The sequence below is a fragment of the Lissotriton helveticus genome, chromosome 2_1 (assembly GCF_964261635.1).
Source record: "Lissotriton helveticus chromosome 2_1, aLisHel1.1, whole genome shotgun sequence".
Lineage (NCBI taxonomy): Eukaryota > Metazoa > Chordata > Amphibia > Caudata > Salamandridae > Lissotriton > Lissotriton helveticus.
In genome coordinates this window covers 1,592,519,973-1,592,541,182 of record NC_136059.1, presented here as the reverse complement: position 1 = coordinate 1,592,541,182, position 21,210 = coordinate 1,592,519,973, and the positions used below count along the sequence as shown (strand labels likewise).

General features: G+C 45.8%; 1 protein-coding gene across 3 annotated transcripts in view; it reads left to right on the top strand.

Moving 5' to 3' along the window:
• The window catches only part of LOC144818798 (phospholipid-transporting ATPase ABCA1-like), a 3,252,877-nt gene that overhangs the window by 1,882,554 nt on the left and 1,349,113 nt on the right, over positions 1-21,210 (top strand). For 2 of the 3 annotated variants that reach the window (XM_078676560.1, XM_078676561.1), the window contains exon 27: positions 3,633-3,758. In XM_078676560.1, the coding sequence (XP_078532686.1) occupies positions 3,633-3,758 (126 nt within the window). The remainder of the gene's footprint in view (positions 1-3,632; positions 3,759-21,210) is intronic. The other variant, XM_078676562.1, reaches the window with a different exon arrangement.

Below are 21,210 nucleotides of genomic sequence, written 5' to 3'. Positions count from 1 at the left end.
TGCCTTAAAAAATTTAGAATGTAAATAAATGATGATCATCACTAAAACCATGGTGAAAGGAAACAAAATGAGGAATTCTGATACATCAAATAAAGCATTTACACATTAGGGAAGTCCATGCGTGAACTGAGTGTTTAAAAATTTAAAATGCCACTCCAACAGTCAGGGAAGTGCGTTGCTGTCATGGCTCCAACACGAGCTAGAAAAAAGTCAGTAAAATAGTGCTGGAAAACTGTAAAAAAACAAAAACAAAGTAACATCCCCTGTAACAGGGGCAGTCCTCATAGGAGGTTGCAACAGTACAAAAGCAGGGACTAATAAACACATTAAACATACAAGAAGAAACATTTATGAAGAACAGTCACAGGAGCAAATTAAAAAGATGGGCAGAGCTTTAAGCCCATATTCAGGATACAGCAGCGGCAAGACCTAAAAACGACCCCAGAACCTCACATTTACCTGCACAGGCTTTGTTTTCAGTCAACAGTGAATAATAAACAAGTGTGACAGATTCTCTCTCATTTTGTGTTCAGTATCCCATCAGACCCTTCTTTCCCTTATGAAATGACTACCTCCCACAGTTTTCCTTCCCTGAAAGACATTCTTTGCTGTCTGCCACCAGAGCTGGCACTGCTCATGGCCTGACAAGGGTATGGAAGAGCTTTAGGATGCTGCCCCAGTACATTTCAATGCTAGATGTTGGCTTCTCATTGATACCTCTCCGTGTGATGTCTGCTCATCCTTTTGTCATCTAGACCTAGCTCTCTCTTATTTGCAATTGCTCTGTATGACTACCACCCCTCTGTAAACTCGTTCTGTGCCACCCAGTCCTTGTGCCTCTTACCATTTCGCAGCCTCCGCAGGTTGCTGCCCCTCAGTGTGCTATCTTGTCTTACCCCGGAACAAAAGGGGGTGGTGGTGGACGGAGCATCTGAACCAATCAAACACTCACACCCAGTCAAAAGATCTGGGTTTGATCCATCACCGTTCTTTAGCCCACTCTGCCACCTCAGTTCAGACATGGCTATATGCAAATTAGTCTGACCCTGTGCCTCATGGGAACAGTCCAGCCTGAACTGCCAAGCCATGCCTTCCCTGGACCGGAAACAAGCTTCCGGGGACCGGTTTCTGGCATTACAGCCGTCTTCAGCCCGGCTTGCTTGAATCCAGTGGCAAAGTGAGCAAGGGACTCACGTCTGAGCATACCCTGCCACACTTATGGTGGCCAAAGTGGAACAAAAGGGGGTGGTGATGGACGGAGCATCTGAACCAATCAAACACTCACACCCAGTCAAAAGATCTGGGTTTGATCCATCACCGTGCTTTAGCCCACTCTGCCACCCCAGTTCAGACATGGCTATATGCAAATCAGTCTGACCCTGTGCCTCATGGGAACAGTCCAGCCCGAACTGCCAAGCCATGCCTTCACTGGACCGGAAACAAGCTTCCGGTGACCGGTTTCTGGCATTACAGCCGTCTTCAGCCCGGCTTGCTTGAACCCAGTGGCAAAGTGAGCAAGGGACTCATGTCTGAGCATACCCTGCCACACTTATGGCGGCCAAAGCGCAACAAAAGGGGGTGGTAATGGACGGAGCATCTGAACCAATCAAACACTCACACCCAGTCAAAAGATCTGGGTTTGATCCATCACCGTTCTTTAGCCCACTCTGCCACGCCAGTTCATACATGGCTATATGCAAATCAGTCTGACCCTGTGCCTCATGGGAACAGTCCAGCCCGAACTGCCAAGCCATGCCTTCCCTGGACCGGAAACAAGCTTCCGGGGACCGGTTTCTGGCATTACAGCCGTCTTCAGCCCGGCTTGCTTGAATCCAGTGGCAAAGTGAGCAAGGGACTCACGTCTGCCACTGGAGCCTTTTTCTACTCCACCTTCTCCCAATACAGTCCATCTATCTACTACTCTGACCCATCCCTCACCTGCACCCATACCACCCCCACAAGGTGTAGCCCTGACTAGCCCTTGAAGCCCTCCCCATGTGCCCCACTGTAGCCCTTCTGTGTGCCCCTGCCTCAATAGAACTCCTCACTCGGCTCTGTGCCTCCCTATGTGAGGTCCCATCCTCGTGTAGGCCCTGTGTGCTGTCCTGCTGTACCTCTGTGGGCCTCTGCCCAGAGTTTGCCTCTTGACATAGCCTCTGCGTATCTCTTCCGACCTCCAGCTTTCGGTGTACTGCTTTAAGTCGCCCCTTCAGCCTCATTCTGAGCCCCCTGCCAGCCAACATTTACAATGGCATTAGAACTACTTGCTAAGTAAAAATGCAAGCCAGACCTATTATTGAACCGTCTTTCTTCAATTTAAACTCCCATGATGCTCACTAGCAATGAGAAATTTCTTAAACAAAAAACGAGTTCCAAAATCGAGGGATGTTCTTTTACAGCTCGTAATTTTTGTAAAGCTCTCAATGTTGGCGAACCTCGGGAAAGATTTTTAAAATGTGCAGAGCTAAGGATGATTAATAACGTCCCCACTTTGGCTAATGTCAAGGCATATTAGGGGATTGAGCCCCAGCCTTTTCCACTGACAGGGCAAGTGTGTGCCCACAAAACAATCTTTGTTTGCCTCCTAGCTAGCCCCAAGACAATGAAGACTTAAAAAAAAATAATAATAAAAGCAAGGATTGGCAATGCCAATAGCTTTAGCTTTAAAATACTGTTATATGGCAATGTGAGGCACTAGAGGAAAATAGCATAAGATGTATCTGTGTGGAAGCAAAACTAATTATGGTGTAGGTTAAAAGGTCAGGTGACAGTTGCAGTGTTAACCAGACTTACGAATCTACCTTAGGTTAATGACTGCCCTTCTCCCATCGGTGCTCCTGCCAGAGAAAAACAACATAAATTACATAGTTATCTAAGAAATTTCAATTGCATTCTAATGCTTACAATGACATGTATATGCCCCTCAAAGTTCAAGCTCACAACTTCTGCCCAATCAAAACATGTACTCCTGTCTCACAAAACGTGGGCCGTACCAAAGCCTCTTTCTAGTAATGCTCACATAATTGGCTGGTGACATAAAAAGCACGAGGATCAGCTAACTATGGAACCACCCCTCCTTGGCCTACACAGTGGTGCAGGGCTGTAGCCATTCGACCTTCTGCCCAGTTGATAGTTGTACCAAAGTGCAGAGCAGCTTGTTTGAGCTCCAATTCTGTGGGATGACAGTGTTGGAACACGTACTCTCGTGCCTCAGTGTTGTGTTTTCAATTGTGAATTTAGTGCTAGGACAGTAGCTTACACTTGCCCTAATGATGTGCTAACAGGAGCAGCTTGCACGAGTTCCAAATCTGTGGGATGACAGTGTTGGAACAATTGTAAGCTCCTGCCTCAGTATTGTGCTTCCAATTGTGAACATAGCGCTAGGACAGGAGTTTACACCAGTTCCAATGCTCTGCTCACAATTGAGTATACAGCGCTGGGATAGCTATAGCACTCCGTTACAGCTGTATGGTTCTGTCCCAGCGCTGCTTTATTGTGACACTCAATTATGGAATTTAGAAATGTGCAAATCGCTATTCATGATTGTAATTATTCCATGGCATTGAAATGCTTATCAACTATGCACTACATTAGATAAAATAACAGTGTAACATGTTTTTCTGTTCTTTCAGCAGTTAAAGAAGTAAAAGAAGAACCATTTGTTAGAGACTGGAAAAGAAGCTCCCGAGTGTCAAAGCGCACAAGCATTTCCAGTGTTAAAAGCAATCCGGAATTACTTAAAGCGAAACGAGAAAATGGTATGATGTGCCTTAACATATTTTCTTCGATTGTATTGGAACAAGGGCATGATTATGGTCACGTTTAGTTGTTTTTTGTTTCTTTTTTAAATGTACGTTTCTCTACTTAATCCATACTCTTTGTACAATATCGTTTTATAACTCATCAATACACAGCATGATGGTTTGAACTGAAAATGACGGGACAGTTATCTAAACTACGGGGCATATTTACAGTGAAGTGACAAAGTGCGGCGTTACCCTTCCTGGCTTACCGCTGCACTCCACCACTTAGGAAAAACAGGGCTGCACCATATTTACAAAAATGTGGTGCAGCCCTGCGTTTCCCCCTGCTCGGGCGCTACACTTAGCAGCCTAGCGCCAAAGCAGGCCAGAGTGTCGGCGTTGAGGGTAAGATTGTTTATGTGCAGGAAGGTCCCCCTTCCTGCACATAAAAAATATTTAAATTACATTTTGTAACTTTTATGTGTGCAGCTTAATGCAGCAGACATAGAAGTTTCATAATGTAATTTTTTTTTTATTGTTTTTGTTCCAGAAGGAACACCTTCCTGCACATAAACAATCAATTGCCATTTGCTGTTTCCATGTGTGCTGCACAACGCAGCACACATTGAAACAGCAAAAATAAGTGGAAATAAAGCATTTCCCCTTGTTTCGCCTGTTTAAGACCAGGTTTTCCCTGGTCTTAATCTTGGAGCTGCCCCATAATTACGCCACCCTTTTAAATAAGGGGCACCGTCAAAATCAATGGGTGTTGCTGTGGAACATCCACCGCAACACCCTTTGCCCTCCCCTTCCAAGCTAGTTACATCATGAAAGGGTGCCTTATTTACAAGGCAGCGTTAAACCACATTAAGTGGCTTAACGCGAAGCGCCTATCTCCACCAAAACATCGTTGTGGTGGCGACAGAGACTTGTAAATATACCTCTAAATATTTTCCTTAGAGTGCCTAAATTTCACAACCGGTATCAAATACAGCAATGCATGCTATCCAGGCAATATTTTGTGAGGAATCTATTCAAGCATTAACAGTGTTTCAATTTCTATTGAGGCACCAACATGTTTGAGACAATCCCCAAAGTGAAATTGAGTTACATAAATTTCAAGGGCACGTGCCCTGGACACGCAAACTGCAAATAAGAAAATTAACGCATTGATATATCGTGCTTTGCATTTTCAATATTATTCATTTATTTGAAGTCAGAATACAAGAATTCTGATGACAAGTTCTCCAATGACAGCTACAAAGTATTGAACGCATCAATTGCATTAAAAAAACAAATTGCCATCCTCACACGTTTGTCACAATGTTTGAAAAAAAATAACAGCCAAACATACTTTTTTTGCCAGGGAAGTCTTCTAAAAAACTATTTTCACTAACCAGTGATACTTTGCAGAGGTGATAACATGAACGTTTGTTAACTTTGCAAAAAAAATTATGGCAAAGGAACTGCAACATTGCTCTGCTATATGTTGTATTTCAATAACGGGTCAGAGAGAGCAGAGCGCGCAAAGAAGCCGCCAGCACAAGACGCAACAGTCTGCCTGAAGCTCCACTACCCGATTGGAGCGTGTTAGTAAAGCGCGTGAGGTACACTGCGACCTCCTTAACAGAGAAACAGGTTCAACATATCCCTATTTCCTATCACTAATTTCAAGAGCACCGCTGTATATTTATATTTTCCTCACCTTATTCACCTTTAGGTCCTGATGAATGCCCATAAGTCCTAGTTAAGGCTGTTGTGGCAGAAACATGTCGACCGTCTTTTAACTCACCTTTTTTAAAGTCTTAAATACACTGAGTGCATCTATTACTCATAACCAGTGCCATAAGATACACTATTACAGAGTTTACCAGTCCCAAATACAGAACTAATAAAATCATTATCTGACTTTTCGGGACTTTTTAATTTTTCCAACCCTCCCCTCCCCCATCACTGGCTCACTACTGTACCAACCTTGGGTAAGAACCTCCGGTGGAGGCTGCATGACCTCACTGACCTGATGATTATGCACACACGTGATCAAAAAGCAGAAAACCAAGATATACCGCTAAGTTTACCACCATACCCATCACGTGCATGAGGGTCTTTTATTTGGGACACCCCACATTCCTCCTGCATACCAAAGGTTGTGCAGGACAAGTGATCCTTCCCCACTTGATTAGTATATATACCCAGGAAACTGAATGGATCAGTCTTTCTACCTCCCTCTTGTGATTATATAGTATTTCAATAACAAACATATTGTCTGGATACTATTCAATGCATTGTCTCAGAACCTAGAGATGACGTAGCCGATTGCTGGTAGCTTCCACAGGTGTATTATTATTATTGTTTAGCTTGTAAAGCGTCTGGTTACTCCAACAGAGTGTTCCCGCACTAGAACACCATCAGACTACCAACCACTGACCTAAGCTAGCAACCTTCTTACGCCTCTTACTGCCCAGCAATCGAAGTATAAGCACTACTTCCGTCCTCAAAGCGAGTGTTGGAAGAGCCAGGTTTTTAATTTTGTTCTGGAACAGAGTCTCCAATATAGACATCCGTAGATCAACAGGCAGATCATTCCATGCATTTGCCGCCAAAAAGCCAAAGGATCTCCCTCCCGCTCGAACATTCTGCACCCTGGGCACAGTCACTTTGGCTGTGCCCAACGATCTCAGGTTCTGAGCCGGCCTATATGCAGTGAGAAGGGGGAGCAGAAGTCTCGGCCCCTTCTGATTAAGGATCCTATGGCCAAAGCACAGGGCCTTAAAAGTAACTATGGCCTGTATAGTGAGCCAATGACGCTTCCCTCACCGATGCCCACCTGGGGATATTCAGAATCAGCCGAGCTTCCGCATTTTGGACCTTCTGCAAGATGTTCAAATTTCTGGTGGTCACACCTAGGTACAATATGTTACAATAGTCAAGACAAGATGTAACAAGGGCCTGTAAAATAGTTCTTTTAGCGTCAGGTGGAAATAGGTCCATGATTTTTCGTAGTATTTTAAGAATGCCGAAGCAGGCTCCAGCCACAGCGATATCTGCTCTGAGAAAGACAAATTGTCATTGAACCATACTCACAAATTCTTGACCTTAGCTTTCGGTACCGGAGTAAGTCCCAGTTCCTCCAGACACCATAGCTGAGACCAAAGAGAGGGCTGTTTTCCAATTACCATCACCTCACTCTTCCCTGCATTCAGCTGAAGACAGCTGTGTTACATCCAGTCCTTGAGTTCACCCAAGCAGACCTTAAAGTCAGAAGCCATTCCAGACTCCTTTTGCTCCAGAGTAAAAATCAGCTGAGTGTCATCGGCGTATGACACCAGCTTTAATACAATGTCTGCCAGGGAGTGCATGTAGATATTAAACAGGGTCGAGCTGAGGGCCAAACCCTGCGGCACCCCCAGCGACAGAGGGCAGACTCTAGATTTAAAGGATGTTGTATAACCTGGAAGGATCTGTTCCGCAGGAAGTATTTCACCCACTCCCAGATGCCGCCGCTGACCCCAGCTTCCTGCAGCCTCTCCAACAAAAGGTGTGGGAGACCGTGTCGAACGCAGCGTTCCGATCAAGAAGGATCATTGCAGCTCTCCTTCCTTTTTTAGCTGCAGTTCTCAGCGCCTCTGCAGCCAGGAGAAGAGCCAACTCCGTGCTATGAAGTGGCCTAAAGCCAGACTGGCTGTCCTGGAGAACCCGGCTTTCTTCCAAGAACATGGACACTTTCCGATTTAGATGTTTTCTGGGAGGGTGAGGTCTAAAGAAGGTTTCTTCAGCAATGGTACTACCATGGCGTGTTTTCAGTTGCTGGGAACCTGCCCGAGGTGTATGTATCTTCCTTTTTGGCTGAACTGATAATGTTTTCATTGCTGCCAAATCGCCAGGTTTAAAACAAATCACATTTAGAAGAATAGGTGGTGGAGTGATACTTTCCTGGTCGAAAAAAATCACAAGAATTGGTTCAGTCTCCCTGTAAGGTAACTCCGCTATCTATAAAGGATTTAATAAACAAATCTACAGGCACAGTGGACGTGGTGGGGGAGCAGAATTGATTCAGCTGAATAATGTTTCTTGATGAGAAGAGTGATGCTTGCAATTTTCTAGCACGGAACTGTTGAGGGTGTATGATGGTTTGCATGCCCTCTACTGCAAGAATTGTTACATGTAGCCTGAAGTACGGTAAAATTGAGGTGAAATGGAGGACACTGTAACTGTGGAGCCACATTCCAGTAATTGTAGTTTGGAAGGCAGAGTCTGATTCACATTTCTGCAAGTCTAGTTTCACTGATACATATAATTCCACTTAGCATTTATTTTGATTAGATCATGACATTCATTGTCAAAGATGTATAAGCCTGCATATGCATTATTGATTATCCATGAATGAAGCTCAGTATATAATGGTAGTTTTATCTTTTTATACTGTGGAATCCACTAAAATAATTATTAACTTGTCAGCAGTCTGTACACCAGTCTGTGTTTCATGATTCAACATATCTCACTGAAGCCTGGGAACAGTTGTTTTATTGTATAGATATATATTTATGGAACGGATTTGAGGGGAACCCATCATATTTTCTCCTTATTATAGAATTCTTGTATACTTATGGCATATTGATTATGCAAGACTGATGCCCTCGATTTCTAAACACTTTTATTTGACACTGCATTGTACTCATAATTATAGTATGCACAAAATATGTATCAATGCTTCCTACCCTCGGTGACAAGCGGAGACATTCTCTTGAATACTGATGTGAAGTGAGATGGCCTATTTTTAGTGAGGTACCTGGGCATATTGAAATATGATCAAGAATCCTCTCCTATTTAGCATTACAAATGTTCCATCCAAATGTATCATTTCCCCCTTCCTTGGACATTCCTTGACCGTGAATTCTGAATTCCAACTTTTGTACATGCGTCTTTCTGACTGAGGTTGGCAATTCAACTTCAGTGTTCCCCCCAGGCGTCGTCTAGCCTTAACCATGAAAAAGAGCCACAAATGTCTTAAGCCCCAGGGAAATGCCAGAAAAGATAAATGGTCTGTATGACTTTGTCCATCCACCTCTTAAGAGTATCTTGAATGTGGATGTGGGGAGTATAGTTGCTTCTCAGGCATCTGCTACTAGTAGACATTGATTTGTATGATTCAATGCATCCCATTTTATTGTACACACAAGTTAGTGCAATTAGGACACTTAGGGCCTGATTCTGATGCGGTTCGGAAGCCCTCCCAAAGGCATTTGCTCCTTCCAAATCGGATTGAGAACGTGTCTTTCCGACCGACTCAGAAAGGTTTCCGACCAACCAAGTATGATGCCAGTTAGGCGTTAGGAATATCCCAATCCCAAGCCGACATCATTTGGAATGACCGAGCCATACGGAGAAGAATCGCATGTCTCTATGGGCTGTGTTTCTGAACAGCCAAGTACGATGTTGGATTTGGACAGCCTTTCTGAATCGAACAGTCCGACTCAAATTGGCAGTCAGAATCCGACTTTTGGGACCCATAATGGTCCCCCTGTACAGAGTCTTCCCAATCGAGCCCGTGGGGGTACCCATGGGTCCCTCATACCAGCCATGCACAGAGTGGCAGGCACCAGAGGTGCCCACCACAGGGTGCCTGATTTTCCCCAGCCACCCCTTTCTTCAATGGGAGCCTATGCATTTGGTCAGAACAAAGGCTCTTATTGATGTCAATGGGAGGCCAACCAAATCGAATCTGGAAGCATGCGGATGCATCGTACTCCGTTGGTTATACTCTACCGATCTGGATCAGTCGGAAACCATTCCCAAACCCGTCTGGTCGGGAAGCTTTCCAAACCGCATCTGAATCGGGCCCTATGTTATCTGATAGGGACTATTAGCTGCAGATTTCATACCTTACAATAATCCCCAGGCGTCAGACATGATCCAGACTTTTTTTGAAGAGCAGTACCCCTGCACACCAGTAGGTCATGTTGTTTGGCATCACAGGACATCGTCAGTACCAGAAGTGACGCGTGTGGTGCCAATATATGCCCCACCTCAGCATGCTTATGTCAATGTGTTTCTTTCCACACCAGTCTGCGCAGATCCGGAGAAGAGCCACCCAAAGTCTTTTTTGACTGACCATTTTGCTGAAATATTCTTCGAGACTTTGTCTCCTGGTGCCAAAGCCTGCACCAGTGTGCCTCTTTGGCTCCATCCCCATCCCCGTCAGCCCCGACTCGGACACAGAGTCGGACGGACCTCGTCTAACGCCGGCTCTAGTGCTGACAGGGGGGCTTATACCCCATGATGGAGGCAGGGCCTCATTGGTATGATAGGCCTGGCTAGGGGAATGAATGGGGGGTTTGCAGACCCTTATGGACACCAGTTAGAAGGATCATCTGGTACAAGGATCATCTGGTGAACTGGTGACCTCCTCAGACCCAGGCCTGGTCTCTCCCCCAACTGTGGCTACGGAGGAGACTGCTTTTTTTACAGTGGTGGTACAGAGGGCAGCTGAGGTTCTGGACTACAGTGCCCTCAGTAGCAGTCAAGGCGAATGTCTTGATGGAGCTCCTTCTACCAGGAGTTGCCCCCACAGACCCATTACCCTATTTAATGAATCCCTTACAAATGTTTTACTCAAGGCCTGGTCCAAGCCCTGCACAGAGGCTCTTGTACATAAGACAATTGCCTGCTGCCATCGGCCTACCCCAGGGGACCACATTTCCTCCCCCAGCACTCCACCTTGGTGAGCTTGGTTGTCTCGGCCTCCACCTCCAAGGTTAAGCCCAGCACACTCCCTGACACTCTACCGGATTGGGAATTCAAAAGGCTGAATGCCTTTGAGAAGAGGATGTTAACTTCCGCGTGGCACTGCGATTGGTGAACACTGCGTGCCTCATGGGCCTATACTCCCATACCATCTGGAACTTGAATGTGCAAGTGTTGCCAATGGTCTCAGAGGAGGCCTGAGTCAAAGTCTCTCAAGCAATTGCTGATGGGAGGGATACAGTCAAGTTCACCATCAGATGAGGACTGGGTACGACCAACTTACTGGACAGAGAGATTACATAATCAGTGGCTCTTCGGTGCTATTCTTGACTGTAAAATACTAGATTTTCAGGGAGCTTTCTGTTGATTTGAGAGAAGGCAGGCTCGAACATACTAAGGATAGCAGAGCTAATGCCAGCTCCTTGGGTCTTTCCAAGCCCCCTCATCAACCCGTCTACTGTCTGCCCCTTTCACTGCCACAGAAGGGGTTACCGATTGCATCTGTACATGCCTAGCCATGCCAGCCAGCAACCTGCACAATAGTTTTGTGGCCGAGGACGCAGCTCCCTAAGACTATGTGGGACAGACAGCCAGAGGATGAGCCAGTTTACCACCATATGGCAGCCTCAGCCTACCAACCCCTTTAGTATGCCCTCTGATCATCATGGCATTCCAGTGGGGGTCAGGATATGCCATCACCTGCACCACTCGAGGTCAAATACATCCGACTGTTGTGTTTTGCAGCTTATCTAAAGGAGCTACTCTCGCCTCTTTGTGAGCACTCATACCATCTTCTTGGGACAAGCAGACAGAGGACCACCTCTTCTTGCTACATCAGCTACATTAGGTCTCTCGGCCAAGGGGGGTATAAAGAAGGTGACAGCATCAGAAGAAGGTTGTGGTTTGTATTCCCGCTACTTTCTGGTGCCCATGATGGACAGAGGTATTTGCCCTTTTTAGGTCGAGGGACTGTAGGCTTGGCCGTAGGCCAAGACCGGAAGTCCAGAGATTTATTGTTACTTAGTGTGGCAGCTTAAACCCGCCTCCCTCCTCATCTCTCCTCCATTGGCTGGCTTCCTAAACGGAGGCCAGCCATTGGAGGAGAGAGCCGTCCCTCCAATTTAGCCCCGTCTTTTTCGGATTTGGGGGCGTAAGTTTTGCTGTTCTTTAGCTCGTGACGTCATCCGTCACTCAGGACAGCAAAATACGCCCCCGAATCTGAAAAATTTCAGAAGCTTGAGGCCGCCATTGTTGCCCGATCGCGTCTGGCCCTTGCATCCCCGCCGCCGCCGCCTGCCAGAAGACTGTAGTGTGCCTCTTGTATCCGAGATACTCAGAGCCTCCTCCTCGGCCACTTTCCCACTTTTTCCAGAACCCCCGTTCCTTTTCTTCCTCCGGGTCTCAGTCTACGTCTCACCTCCTAGCCCCCTCTGCCTCACAGATCTGTTCCCTTCCTGACCGGTCTTACTGCCTTCTTTCCACGCTCCTGTCGCTCTCTGCCTGTCTCTCGCTCTCCCGCTCCCTCTCACAGCTCACCGCCTCACTCTTACGTGCCTCACCCCCGTCCCTCCCCTAGAGGCAGCGGTTGGAGGCGCCGGCAGTGCGGGCTTTCGTCCACCACCGAGTCTGGGGAGGGAACGGAGCCGTCGCTGGCCGCAGCATGAGGGGGAACCAGCAGCAGGGAAGGCGAGCAGCGCGAGAGGTGCCCACCGGCCCCCAAACAAGGCGCTAGCCAGGTAAGCCTGATGCCAGCCCAGATCTATGCCTCTGTAACTGTCTTTAAAAGCCAAATCAAGACAGTGCATAGAAGTATTCCATGTGTGACAGACTCCAGAATTCAAATTAAAAACAGAGGAAAGGACTTGAACTTGGTAAATGTATCGTATTGTGATGTGTTTAAAGTATTGTATTAATGATTATTTCATTGTATCAAAAGTCTGCCCAGAGCACACAGTGAGCTCGGGGCGGACTTTTGATTTGCAGTCTCTCCTAGTGTGCATGGCACCCCATGTCTAGTCTCCTCTGTATTCCACGTCTCTTCAGTGTCCTCCCGAGCCCTTGTCTCACTGTATGCTCGGTGTCCCCCATGTGTCCCTTCGTATATATCTCCCTTGGTCTGTGTTTGCCTCCTCCCAGTCTTCCAGTATCCCTGGTCCCTTTAGTTTCCCAGTGTCCATGTCTACAGTGGAGAAGCATGGCTCAGTGGTTAGAGGCGGCAGACCCGGAAGCTGAGATCGGCCGTGGACCAGGGTTCGATTCCCCGCCTCGGCGGGTCTCGGGCTCAAAATTCCACGGACTCGACAATTCTCGCTCCGGTGCCTACTCGACTCACGGGGTCACACTCTGCGACTCTGGGCAATAGCTTGCTTAATCTCCACTACGGCCCCTCGTGGCGGGATGCCTGGCTTTCACCTTGTGGATACCCTGCCGGGGTATCTCACAGGGGAATACCAGGACGGGTTCCCTAAGCAAGCGCCTTGAGACCCCTGGGTGATTCGTGCGCTATATAAATCGAAATACATTTACATTTACATTTACATTTGACCTGATAACATGAGGATGAAAATGACCCTAGAGTGCAAACTAGTTTCCTGTAAACACCGGTACTGTGTGGTAACACCTCACCAGCGCTGTGCGGTAACACAGCGCTAATTACAAGTGAATCCCCGTGGATTGAGAATTAACAGTGCACACCATGATTTTCCAGGTGAAATTGTGTCAGGCAATCCCTAATCCCATGAGTATTACTGCTCACGTGTACCACTCGCTTGTTACAGGTGGTAACTGGGAGCGGTGGATGTGGTGCAGGTTGGGCGATGCGGACGATGTCCACGGGCTCCGCAGGCAGTGGCGGGCGGGCAGGGGGCCATTCCATGCTCCCTCGTCAAGCTATAGGAAGGCGCCGGCAGTGCGGGCTTTCGTCCCCCATCGAGTCTGGGGAGGGAACTGAGCCGTCGCTGGCCGCAGCATGAGGGGGAACCAGCAGCAGGGAAGGCGAGCAGCGCGAGAGGCGCCCACCGGCCCCCAAACAAGGCGCTAGCCAGGTAAGCCTGATGCCAGCCCAGATCTATGCCTCTGTAACTGTCTTTAAAAGCCAAATCAAGACAGTGCATAGAAGTATTCCATGTGTGACAGACTCCAGAATTCAAATTAAAAACAGAGGAAAGGACTTGAACTTGGTAAATGTATCGTATTGTGATGTGTTTAAAGTATTGTATTAATGATTATTTCATTGTATCAAAAGTCTGCCCAGAGCACACAGTGTGCTCGGGCGGACTTTTGATTTGCAGTCTCTCCTAGTGTCCATGGCACCCCATGTCTAGTCTCCTCTGTATTCCACGTCTCTTCAGTGTCCTCCCGAGCCCTTGTCTCACTGTATGCTCGGTGTCCCCCATGTGTCCCTTCGTATATATCTCCCTTGGTCTGTGTTTGCCTCCTCCCAGTCTTCCAGTATCCCTGGTCCCTTTAGTTTCCCAGTGTCCATGTCTACATTTGACCTGATAACATGAGGATGAAAATGACCGTAGAATGCAAACTAGTTTCCTGTAAACACCGGTACTGTGTGGTAACACCTCACCAGCGCTGTGCGGTAACACAGCGCTAATTACAAGTGAATCCCCGTGGATTGAGAATTAACAGTGCGGACCATGATTTTCCAGGTGAAATTGTGTCAGGCAATCCCTAATCCCATGAGTATTACTGCTCACGTTTACCACTCGCTTGTTACAGGTGGTAACAGGGAGCGGTGGATGTGGTGCAGGGTGGGCGATGCGGACGATGTCCACGGGCACAGCAGGCAGTGGCGGGCGGGCAGGGGGCCATTCCATGCTCCCTCGTCGAGCTATAGGAAGGGGTCCGACGGGACCCGGTATCCAAGCCTGGCTCCGCGTGCATCCAAATCCATGTCATTTTACGAGAGGGATTTTCGAACCAGTAAAATATGTCCGGTGTCCCCTCACCTGGAACATCTGGATGTAGAAGCTCAAGGCCTATCGTGATCGGGTGGTGTGTATTTCACCCAGAAATACCGCTACACCTGGCATGTAATCGGGTACTAGGTGACATCCTGTGTTTCTCTCCAGTGCTTTCATCTCATGACGCCCCCATGTCCTCTCGAAGTATCCCCAGTGCTGTTTTGAGTCTCACTATGTCCGCTAGTGTTGTACTGGGTCTTTCCTGAGGTTCCCCAGAGCGTTCTCTGTCTTGTCAGTGTATCCCCATGTCAGCGTCTCCCTGTGTTATTTGTTTCTCCGTGTTTGTATCTCCCGTGTGTTGGTCTCTCAAAGAAGGTGTCTCCCCATGTTGATGTTTTGCTGCATCTCAGTGCCTGATTTGTAAAACAATCCGTGCCAGAGCTCTAAGTTTGACTCAGAAGGCCACAGCCAGAGCTACGAATATCAGAGGGGCGAATACGAAGAAGGCAGACCACATAGTCTCGATTCAACCTCATGCTTTTTTTATTCACCCCCATACACTTGTGCCTTAAAATCTCACTCGTGCACGTTCATTTTTCTCCATTTTCACTGTTTTCCCTCTTTTACTTTCTCATTCTTTCTGTTGCATGGTTTTGATGTCTCTAATTCCTGGCATTCCCGCTGTCTGTGAGAAAGGCAGGCCCGACCCCCTGCCTGGCTTGATTTAAACAGCCCGGTGGGTTTTCTCCCCTTCATCCTCCCGTGAATAAAAGATAACCTGACAATTCCTTCTGGCGGAGCAGCCAGACGACGTCCAAGCAAACCAGCAGCACAGCGAGGAAAAAAGCTATAAAAAGAGAAGCTTTGCACAAAAAAGCTATTCTACTCGCTGAGCAGTCTGTGGATTTCTATTTGTGACTACGATTTTTTTTATTAACAAAAAAGTCTTTTTCTGCTCCTTTTGCGTGCGAATGATGGTGGATTTCTTTTAAGACATTTTTTGCAAAGCACACAATCACTCTCTATCTCACTACCTCACAACTTCACTATCTCTCTCTCACTCACTACCTCACTCTCGCTCTATCTCACTACCTCACTCTCTCTCTTTCTATCTCACTAACTCACTTTCACTCTCTTTCACTACCTCACTCTCTCTCTATCTCACTACATCACAACCTCACTCTCTGTTTCTATCTCACTACCTCAGAACATCCCTCTCCCTCACTACCTCACTCTTTCACTACCTCACTCTCTCGGTCTGTCATTACCTCACTCTATATCTACCTCACTCTCTCTCTCACTACCTCACTCTCTCTCTATTTCACTACCTCACTCTCTCTCTCTATCTCACTACCTCACTCTCTCTCTATCTCACTACCTCACTCTCTCTCTGCTAATGCAATAGGTGTCGCATATGCAAGCAATTAAGCTATTGCCAATATAAATGACAATGCCATTTATTTAGGGATACAAAAAAAAAAAAATAATGAGCAATGCCAATAGCTCTACCTATAATATTGCTGAGACCATTGCATTGTAAATGCTTGATTAGACCTGCACCTTCTCAATCTCATCTTGAAAAAGGAGCAATTCAAAAGGCGTATGCTTGCACAAGTTCTGTCTGCCCTGATTGAATGTTATGATTCAGAAAAGGGGGTGGTGATGAACAGAGTGTCTGAATTAAGCAGACCACTCTTACCCAGTCCAAAGATCAGGGCTTGATCCATCACCGTTTTTTAGCTCACTGCACCATCCCAGCTCAGATTGAATGTTATAGCTGAGATTGAATGGTATAGCTAGACTCACCAGACGCTTATTTCACATGTCAATCCTGCCTGCCCACAGGCATTACCTGTGGTTCACAGTCAGCCAAGACCACTTTTAGTTTGCTCTGCTCCCGTTTAGCCTTACCAGTGCCCCTTGGGTGTTCACGAAAGTGATGGTGGTTGTTGCAGCTAATCGGCAAAGATAAGGGATTCCAGTCTTTCCCTACCTCTTGATATTGAAAGCCAGGATGTACAAACTCAGCCATCAATGCTCAGGAGATCATGAATGGCATCTAAATCCAGAGTTGGCGCGAGAACTATTCGAAAAATGGGAAGGGCCTTGGTTAGATCTATGCACCTCTGTGAAGAACATGCGGTGTCGGCATTTATTCGCTCTGTAGTTTCAATGCAGTTCTCGCTCTGTGACATGCTTCATCTTGAGTGGGGCTCTTGCCTGATGTATGCATTTCTGCCAGTACAACTCGTGCAGAGAGTTATCAAAAAGTTCAGGAACAAAGAGGCCCAAGTAATCCTTGTTGCTAAGATTGAACACCGGCCAACTGGTGTCCCGAGTTGTTGAGCATGAGCACTGGTCCTCTTCAGGAGGATCTTCTGTCCCATTAACAAATTGAGCTGTGACAGTTGACAGCTTTCAACCTTCTGCCCGAAGTCTGTAATGTTATTTTGGCAGTCAGGCGCCCCTCCACCAAAATGGTACTCACCTTCCAATAGAGCAAGTTTGTGGCATGATGTATAGAGAGGCAAGTTGATCCCCTTTTTGCACAGCTTTCTCAGGTTCTTTTGCTTATTCTCTCCTTAGCCAAGGAGAGCTCTGCTTTAGGCTCTTTGAAAGGCTATCTTTCTGCCATTTTTTCATTTGTGTGGTTGCGAAAGCAGCTAATTCTCTTCAAGTCCCCGATTGTACATAGGTTTTTGAAAGGTCTCCAACACATGTACCCACCTGAACCCTTCATTATGCCACAGTTTAGTATAATTTTCACATTCCTAATGAGTGCTCCTTTTGAGCTGTTTACACAGCTCTCCTATCAGGCTCCTTACCATCAACCTGGCCTTCCTAGTGGCTATAGGATCTGCCAGGAGGGTCAGTGATTTGCAGGCCTCATCAGCTCAGCCACCGTACCTCACTATTTATCCAGAGAAACTGGTTCTTCAGACAAGAGCATCATTCCTATTGAAGTAGGTAATTCCCTTTCATTTAGGCCAGTCCATCACCCTGCCTACCTATTATGCTCTACCTCACCCCTCTAAAGAACAGGAAAGACTCTATCATCTGTACCAGGGCTTTATTTGTAAAAGAATAACCGCTGGTGCCTAAGCACTGACAGACACTAGGTTGGCACTATAAATGTCTGATTGTCTAATACCAAGGATGCTCAGCCCTGAATTCATCTCAGGCCTCTTTAATTCAGTGCCAGGCAATCCTTGCCCCGTTATCTCATTCTTACAAGTTTCTGCTTTGTCTTTTGGTAACAGATGTTCTGTATTTCTCCTCCATCTTTCTGTTTTTCCCTCTTTTGGTCTCAGGAAGTGTCTAATGAGGAGAAATTAGTGCTGGTCCCCCCAAAAAAGTGCTGATGCCCCCCACCGGTAATCGCCGGCTCAAATTAAGCACTGATCTTTACCCAAATAGAGCATTGTTGTTCTACCTTGACGGCACAAAAGAATTCCGGGTGGATGATCAACTTTTTGTGGGGTACATTGTAGCCAAAAAATGGAAGGCGGTGCAGAAGCTGACCATCTCACGATGGCTTCGTGCTCTGCATCAAAATCTACTATGCATTGACCAAAAAGCAACCTCCTGAACAATTGCGTCCTAAAGCTTCAAAGGATCCAGAATATGGCCGCCAAATTGGCCTTGTCTCGACCGCGGTCTGCCTCTTCATCGGCAGCCCTGGCCGATTTCCATTGGCTCCCAGTCCAGCAGAGAATCGCATTTAAAGCTCTATGCCTTGTTTTTAGGGCCCTGTATGGACTGGGACCAATACCTCTTCAGAACCTCTTTTTCTGGTATCAGGCAGCCAGACCTTTGAGATCGTCTTCGGCGTTCTTGGTAAAAGTCCCTAAAATAAACAGAGTGAGAATGGGTGGTCGTGCCTTTAGTTTTGCGGCCGCCAAGCTGTGGAATACCCTTCCTCTAGCACTGAGGAGTTGCCCTGATTTGCCTATTTTTAAAAAGAACCTTAAGACTTACTTGTTCCCCAGAGTAATGTAGCCTAGGTAACAGATGTATGGATAGGTCTCAGCGCCAGGATACCCTTTGGGTGACAGCCGCGCTCAACAAGAAATAAATACATACATACATACTCCACAAGAGCCAAGGCTGCAACCATTGCTTTAGCTTGTGGAATACCTGTCCTGTCTAACTGTCAGGCAGCCATGGGGGTGCCCATGCACACTTTTACAAAGCACTAGTGCTGGACAGTCATCCGTTGAGATTGGCATGTTGCCCATTTGGTCTTGTGGGGTTTTCCAGTATAAATATGTATTGATATCCCACCTACAGGGAGGTATTGCTTGGTTATCTATTGTCAGGTAATGAATCTGCAGCTACAAGTCTCTATCAGATTAACAAGTTACTTACCTTTGATAACACTTCATCTGGGAGAGACTCTTTCTAGCTGGAGATTCATTACCAAACAACTCATGCTCCCTAATCTGCGCACAAACTTCAGAATAAGGGACTGTTTCCCGTTTGAGGGTCCTAGTTTCATGCACCAGTGGTTAGTTTTCTTTGTGGAACTGTGCTTCTGGCATGGAAAGTCACAAAAAGCAACTGACGTCAGCGCACTCGCGTGGCACCTATTTATCGCCTAAATAGGTGCAGTGCAAATCACTTCTGGCTTGGCCTATGCCACACAAAGCTGAACAATACCAGTGCGTAGGGATACTACTCAAGAAAAACCTTTGATATTCCAGTCTTGATGCCTGGGGATTATTCTAATGTGAGGAATATGAGGCAAGATAGAGCCTCTACCAGATAAGACAGTACCTAATGTAAGTAATTTGTCGTCTATCCCTGATTGTTTTTTATTTTTCAACCAAACATAAATGGAACTGGTATGCTTCACTCTCCTAGAGGCCATTCTGGAACTGTGGTAAGCCAGTGTCTAATTGTAGTGGCACAGGAGCTCAACTTTTACTCTTCTAATGCATTTATACATATTCTTCAGCATTACAAATATAGTCCTGCCACCAACCTTTCTCACCCCTTAATGGACACTGGCTGTGGAGTGGTTCACAGTTTGCTGTAATGGACACTGACTGTGCAGTGGTTCCCAGCTTGTCTTCCGTGCCACTGTGTGATATTGGCTCCTCACGGGTGCCCATGGGAAGAGAGTCATCATGTGACACACGGTGGCACCATGTGAGCTTCCAGTTCTGAGAGTAGCCATTTAATTCATATATTGATTCAGAAGGATTTCATCCTAACATGCTGGCTTTGCATCACTTTCAATTTGTTCTGCTCTATGACTTGAATTTTATACTGTTTTAGCCAACAAATCTGTGTGATGTCCCACCCTAAGTACTACGATATGAGCAACGCCCACTTTAGTTTTTTCTTCTCATGCGTAACCTAACAAGCTAAAATAGGGACTTTCTGCCTATTTATACAAACAGAGTCTAGCCTGACATGTCTAGGTAATGCTGATGAGACTCACTGACATTTGAAGCCTGAATGAATCTAGTAATAAAATGTTACAGAGCCTTGATTACCAATGCTTGATGCACTGCATTTTGTCTTGGATTCAGCATTGACTCTTACTTGCATGTTTTGTAAATATTTCCTCATTCAGCATACACTGCACTCTCAGACCCTTCAGCACCTCAAAGAATGGAAGATGATGTCATCAGTGATGTTATTTGAGATGTAATCAGTGATGTCACTGGCCATGCCTTGAATGATGTAATATGTGACGTCATGAGCAGTGCATTGAGGGGGCGCGAGTTATAGTTAGCTGAACTAACTATAACAGTAAAATTTTTATGGTTTTGTACGAGTGAAATGTCCAGCTAACTATAACGTCCCTGAAACCTTTAATTTTGTCAGTGAATTTTAAAGGTTTTTTAAATGCTAATTTGTAACTATAACGTCCCTGAAACGTATGTTTTTTTCCGTGAATTTCAAAGGTTTTTTAAATGCTAATTTCTAACTATAATGTCTGTAAAACCTATGGTTTTTTCAGTGAATTTCAAAGGTTATATAAATGCAAATTTCCAACTACAATGCCCCTAAAAACCTATATTGTTTTTAAGTACATTTTAAAAAGACGTGCATACTTTTCGTAGTGAAAAACTAACTGTAACAGTAGGATGTTATAAGTTATAATTTAACAATGTTTAAAAGTTAATTAGCAGTAATTAACATATAAGTGTGAAAAAAGTGTGACGCAGCAGCTATGATACCTGACTTCGAACAACACCGTTCACAATTCGATTCCCGGCTCCAGCGGCACGTTAGCCCACCACTATGTCACTGTGGGCAACACCTTGATTAAAATTCCCAAATGCCCCGGCCGTCGGCACACCTTTCCGGGGGTGCCTGTACGCTTTACAAATGTTGGTATATTTTTTTTAATTTGAAAACATAGTGAGGAGGAATATTGGCACATACTTTTTTTTCTTCTATTTTAATTGATTTTTTTTTATATCTTCTATTAAGAATTACAGCAATTAATAGATGTTTTTAGTCACAAGAAAGTAAATGACACGATTTGCCGGGTAACAATTTTTAAGCTCTCCAACGTATGTACATATTAAGGAACTTATACTTATGAGGATCGAAAGTGAAATCTTTACCGCTTCACATTTTGTAACTTTTCCCAACACGTGCACAAGTGGAAACAGTGAAAACGGGAGTACGTGTCAACTGTAAAGCGTGTCATCTAAATGGGCGTAGCCACATCTTCCTTCCATAGACTACTCAATAACCAAAAAGTATCTAAACCACATCCGTTGTTCGATTAGTTTAATTTTTGCGAGTCATTTTCGTGTGTCCATTCTGTGATGCAGGTACCCTTTTCT